The 6,164-nt window shown below is 40.0% G+C and overlaps 1 protein-coding gene across 1 annotated transcript in view; it reads left to right on the top strand.

Annotated features, from left to right (window-relative positions):
- mao (monoamine oxidase) overlaps positions 1–4,912 on the top strand; it is a 74,951-nt gene extending 70,039 nt beyond the window's left edge. The window contains exons 14-15 of the mRNA XM_034201659.1: positions 2,233–2,295; positions 2,379–4,912. Coding sequence (XP_034057550.1) covers positions 2,233–2,295; positions 2,379–2,534 — 219 coding nt within the window. The 3' untranslated portion in view covers positions 2,535–4,912. The remainder of the gene's footprint in view (positions 1–2,232; positions 2,296–2,378) is intronic.
- Positions 4,913–6,164: the final 1,252 nt, after the last annotated feature.

Below are 6,164 nucleotides of genomic sequence, written 5' to 3'. Positions count from 1 at the left end.
ACTGATATACACCTGAACATCAGCAGGAGAGGACTCTTTAAAGTAGAGACACTACATACTGATATACACCTGAACATCAGCAGGAGAGGACTCTTTAAAGTAGAGACACTACATACTGATATACACCTGAACATCAGCAGGAGAGGACTCTTTAAAGTAGAGACACTACATACTGATATACACCTGAACATCAGCAGGAGAGGACTCTTTAAAGTAGAGACACTACATACTGATATACACCTGAACATCAGCAGGAGAGGACTCTTTAAAGTAGAGACACTACATCACTGATATACACCTGAACATCAGCAGGAGAGGACTCTTTAAAGTAGAGGACACTACATACTGATATACACCTGAACATCAGCAGGAGAGGACTCTTTAAAGTAGAGACACTACATACTGATATACACCTGAACATCAGCAGGAGAGGACTCTTTAAAGTAGAGACACTACATACTGATATACACCTGAACATCAGCAGGAGAGGACTCTTTAAAGTAGAGACACTACATACTGATATACACCTGAACATCAGCAGGAGAGGACTCTTTAAAGTAGAGACACTACATACTGATATACACCTGAACATCAGCAGGAGAGGACTCTTTAAAGTAGAGACACTACATACTGATATACACCTGAACATCAGCAGTAGAGGACTCTTTAAAGTAGAGACACTACATACTGATATACACCTGAACATCAGCAGGAGAGGACTCTTTAAAGTAGAGACACTACATACTGATATACACCTGAACATCAGCAGGAGAGGACTCTTTAAAGTAGAGACACTACATACTGATATACACCTGAACATCAGCAGGAGAGGACTCTTTAAAGTAGAGACAGCTACATACTGATATACACCTGAACATCAGCAGGAGAGGACTCTTTAAAGTAGAGACACTACATACTGATATACACCTGAACATCAGCAGGAGAGGACTCTTTAAAGTAGAGACACTACATACTGATATACACCTGAACATCAGCAGGAGAGGACTCTTTAAAGTAGAGACACTACATACTGATATACACCTGAACATCAGCAGGAGAGGACTCTTTAAAGTAGAGACACTACATACTGATATACACCTGAACATCAGCAGGAGAGGACTCTTTAAAGTAGAGACACTACATCACTGATATACACCTGAACATCAGCAGGAGAGGACTCTTTAAAGTAGAGACACTACATACTGATATACACCTGAACATCAGCAGGAGAGGACTCTTTAAAGTAGAGACACTACATACTGATATACACCTGAACATCAGCAGGAGAGGACTCTTTAAAGTAGAGACACTACATACTGATATACACCTGAACATCAGCAGGAGAGGACTCTTTAAAGTAGAGACACTACATACTGAAATACACCTAAACATGAGCAGGAGAGGACTCTTTAAAGTAGAGACACTACATACTGATATACACCTGAACATCAGCAGGAGAGGACTCTTTAAAGTAGAGACACTACATACTGATATACACCTGAACATCAGCAGGAGAGGACTCTTTAAAGTAGAGACACTACATACTGATATACACCTGAACATCAGCAGGAGAGGACTCTTTAAAGTAGAGACACTACATACTGATATACACCTGAACATCAGCAGGAGAGGACTCTTTAAAGTAGAGACACTACATACTGATATACACCTGAACATCAGCAGGAGAGGACTCTTTAAAGAAGAGACACTACACACTGATATACACCTGAACATCAGCAGGAGAGGACTCTTTAAAGTAGAGACACTACATACTGATATACACCTGAACATCAGCAGGAGAGGACTCTTTAAAGTAGAGACACTACATACTGATATACACCTGAACATCAGCAGGAGAGGACTCTTAAAGTAGAGACTCTACATACTGATATACACCTGAACATCAGCAGGAGAGGACTCTTTAAGTAGAGACACTACATACTGATATACACCTGAACATCAGCAGGAGAGGACTCTTTAAAGTAGAGACACTACATACTGATATAGTCCTGAACATCAGCAGGAGAGGACTCTTTAAAGTAGAGACACTACATACTGATATACACCTGAACATCAGCAGGAGAGGACTCTTTAAAGTAGAGACACTACATACTGATATACACCTGAACATCAGCAGGAGAGGACTCTTTAAAGTAGAGAAACTACATACTGATATACACCTGAACATCAGCAGGAGAGGACTCTTTAAACACACCCAATCTTCTGTTGCAGGTCCTGTGTGTAATGAAGAAAATCGACAAGAGTCAGATCTGGCAGACGGAGCCTCAGTCTGTGGTGAGAGAAATCTCTATGAACCTATTCAAATAAAACTCAAATATATGCAACCTTAACATCGTCTCCTCCTTTCCCTTCAACAGGAAGTGCCAGCAATCCCGTTTGTCACCACTTTCTGGGAGAGAAACCTGCCTTCAGTCGGCGGTCTCTTGAAATGTATGGGAGTTTCCGCCTTCCTTTCTGTGGCCACTGTCTCCGGCCTGGTGATCTACAAAAAGGGTCTCATTCCTCGGAGTTAAACCACAACAGACTCTTTACTGCACTACTTTATGTCCCAATCTGCAGAGTAGTGAACTGTATCGAGTAAAAAATCACTGACGCACCGTCACTCTGTGTGAGAAAGTGAGACAGAGGAATTGTTTGAATCCACGTCTGAGGTCCAGATGTGAAACCAATGAAGGAAAGAATCATAAAAAGTATACAGAATATATGTAAATCACTATTAACAGTACACACATTGCCAATGACATTCAGTCTTACATGTGAGTTTATCGACTCATTATGCTTTCTATGTGTTTGTGTGAGGTGTGTGTGAGAGGTGTGTGTGTGTCTTAATTACCTCTGCTGATTTTAGGTGCTAATTTATTCTGGCCGAGCAGCTGTTACTCCTGATGAGATGCCCGCTGCAAAATCACAGAGCAGGTTTTAAGGATAAGGCTGTTGGGATGCTAGCTTGTTGTCAATAAATCCCATGAAAACACTTTGAGTTAATTACGTTACTTAAGGTACGTAAATTAAAATACCTGAACACCTGAAAATTAGCATAATTGGGCCCTTTAAGGCCTGCAAGATCCTACACTCATTTTAAATGAATCTCTTAAGATATGACTCACAAAATCACCAAATTCACGTCTGAAAATAGTCCCCAACAAATGCAATGTTTACTGTGTTAACCAACAAGCAAGGGTCTAACAAGGCTTCAAAAAGTCAGAAATTAATGAGACAGTCATTAATTCTCAGTATGCATGGGATTTGTTGTCAATTTAAAAAAAAAGCAGAATAGAAAATGCATAATAAGCCTTATCCTTTTATTAAAATGTGTATTTAGTGGTGATGTCGGGCTACTAAGCTGCTCTGTTATCTTTTAGTAAATGTAATGAAAGCATTCGAATGTATTTTCTTCAGACTAATAACACAAACTCTTTGTCGCTGCGTTTTGATTTATAGATATATATGTATTTCTATACAAAAGTAGTGCGGTAGCTAACCAAAAACACTATTAATACACATTTCATGCTTTTAAATCCCACAAAATCTAGCTTATGATTAACATTGTGATGCATTAAAGAGTGCAGAAAATTGCCTCTTTTTGAGATAAACCTCAGAAAACAGATGAATAAATGACGCATTATTCCCACAAACAACACACGGACATATAGAGAAGTACATCCTAATTCACAGTCGAGAAACACAGCTGCCTACTCGCAGGAAATATTCATTTTTGGCCACTTTGAGAGCACTTCAATCCATGATGAGCTTTTAGAAATCATCTGTCAGAGTAGGAGGCTTTTTCTTATCCCGTAACATAATGGGAATCTGATTTTGAAGCGAGATGATACATGATTTTTCTGGTAAAGGGTGTTGAATCATGCTGTTTTTGTCCCGAAGACGGGTGTGTGTTTGTGAGTATAGTTATCTGTCGTGCCTTAATGGTAGTGTTTTGTGTCATTTCTCTCTCTCAAGTGCCTGTGTGACTGTGACACCCCTCTGAATAAGTCAAAGAACCAGGAAATGACTCAGCATTTTAGCACTTCCTGCTTCCCTGGTCTGAAAGTCAATGGTTTTCTGAATGTGTTTTTGGTTATTAGCCTGAAACAGGTCTGGGGTTAACATAAGCTGAAGAGATTTTTATTCTACGACTTCATTAAATAACCCACTGGTGAATTTAAGAACAGCCGGACATTAGCCGCCGTTAGCTTAGCATTGTGACTCATGTCATAGTTCCTTTAAAGCGGTAAGTAGGCTTTTTACTTAAGAAATCATACATCTGTGTTATTATGTGGAGATTATCCCACTGATAAGAGTTCATTCTCTGCAATAATCCAAAAATATATTTAAAAAATCATTATCTTTTTCTCGAAGGAACCAGACAGATGCTAACTTTTCAAAACTATGGAAATCCTCCCCACGATCAAACTGCTTATCTCCAATAAAGCCGTGTGTGTGTGTGTGTGTGTGTGTGTGTGTGTGTGTGTGTGTGTGTGTGTGTGTGTGTGTGTGTGTGTGTGTGTGTGTGTGTGTGTGTGTGTGTGTGTGTGTGTGTGTGTGTGTGTGTTGTGATCGCAGTGTTTTACTATCTGTCTCCCTTGTTGTGTGATGTCTCTATCTGCTGAATGACCTTCCCTTTCTATCAGCTCATGCACTGGTTTGAGTCACGTTTAGACCACAGCTCACATTTTAAGCATTTTCTGGAAGGTGTTTTTCTGACTTCAGTGAACGAACAAAGCCAGCACACACACTCCATCCTGCAGAAACACACATTATCCAACCCTCCATCTGTGTTTCCCTGAGACTCTTCCTGTGACAGTTCTTCGATGTCTTTAATTCCTCAAACAAAGCTGGTGATACTTAAACAGAAAAAAATGTGAAATAAATATTTTACTCGTCTTGAAATCGACCTTGTGTGTCTTTTTGTGTATTTTTCTCAAGCGTGAGTTCATACCCAAACACCGGGCCAGCAGAGGAAGAATATGTGTGTATTTTCAGTTTATTGTGTGTTTTGTTTCTGAGTATTTTTGATTGTTTTTTGTTTTTTCGTGCATTTCTATATATATTGTGTGTGTGTGTGTGTGTGTGTGTGTGTGTGTGTGTGTGTGTGTGTGTGTGTGTGTGTGTGTGTGTGTGTGTGTGTGTGTGTGTGTGTGTGTGTGTGTGTGTGTGTGTGTGTGTGTGTGTGTGTGTGTGTGTGTGTGTGTGTGTGTGTGTGTGTGTGTGTGTGTGTGTGTGTGTGTGTGTGTGTCCTCAAGTCCCTACTCAATTCCCTTCTGCTTTGTGCGTTGTTTTTGTTTTTGGTAATGATGTCAGAGAAGAACGATTGTCGTGCGTTTTTCAATTCCAAATTATAAAGGCCAAGTCTCTCTTTATAGATTTCAAAGTGAACCTGGAGATTTGTTTTTCGCCACCTGCGTTCAGCTTTTCGACATTCTCTTTTTTCTGTTCTCACGCTCATGGCCTTTCTCCATGGAGATATTTTCTTGCCAGACACTTCCTTTACCTTAGTTGGAGCAATGGCATCTATAACATTTTTAATTTTTGAATTAAAATGATCTACTAGCTCATTTACTGAGATGTTAGCAGGGGCAAGTGTGGAAGAAACATCCTGAGTAAACATTTCCCTAGTGTTTTCAGTTAAATATCGCTTTGTGGTTACCTCTTTTTGAACATTCTTGTGAACAGAAATAGAGCTCTCAAAGAAAACACAGGAATGGTCAGAGAGTGCAACATCAGTCACCACAACCTTAGAGATATTCAGACCCTTTGAGATAATTAAGTCCAGAGTGTGCCCCTTATTGTGCGTGGGCTCCGTCACATGCTGAGTCAGTCCATAGCTATCAAGAACACAAAACAGTTCTTTAGCCCCTCTGTCCTGGGGGTTGTCAACATGGATGTTAAAATCACCAACAATGACTAGACGGTCAAAGTCAATACACACTATAGACAGCAGTTCAGTAAAGTCATCAACAAAGCTTGCACAGTATTTGGGTGGTCTATAGATATTTAGGAACAGAGCTCGAGAGGAGCATTTCAGCTGAAGGGCCACATATTCAAAAGAATCAAAGTTCCCATAAGATGTCTTCCTGCATTGAAGGGAATCATTGAACAGAATAGCAACTCCACCCCCTTTCTTATGCATTCTTTCCTGACTCATA

Source organism: Gymnodraco acuticeps, unplaced genomic scaffold, assembly GCF_902827175.1.
Source record: "Gymnodraco acuticeps unplaced genomic scaffold, fGymAcu1.1, whole genome shotgun sequence".
Lineage (NCBI taxonomy): Eukaryota > Metazoa > Chordata > Actinopteri > Perciformes > Bathydraconidae > Gymnodraco > Gymnodraco acuticeps.
This window is presented reverse-complemented; position numbering and strand designations above follow the sequence as displayed.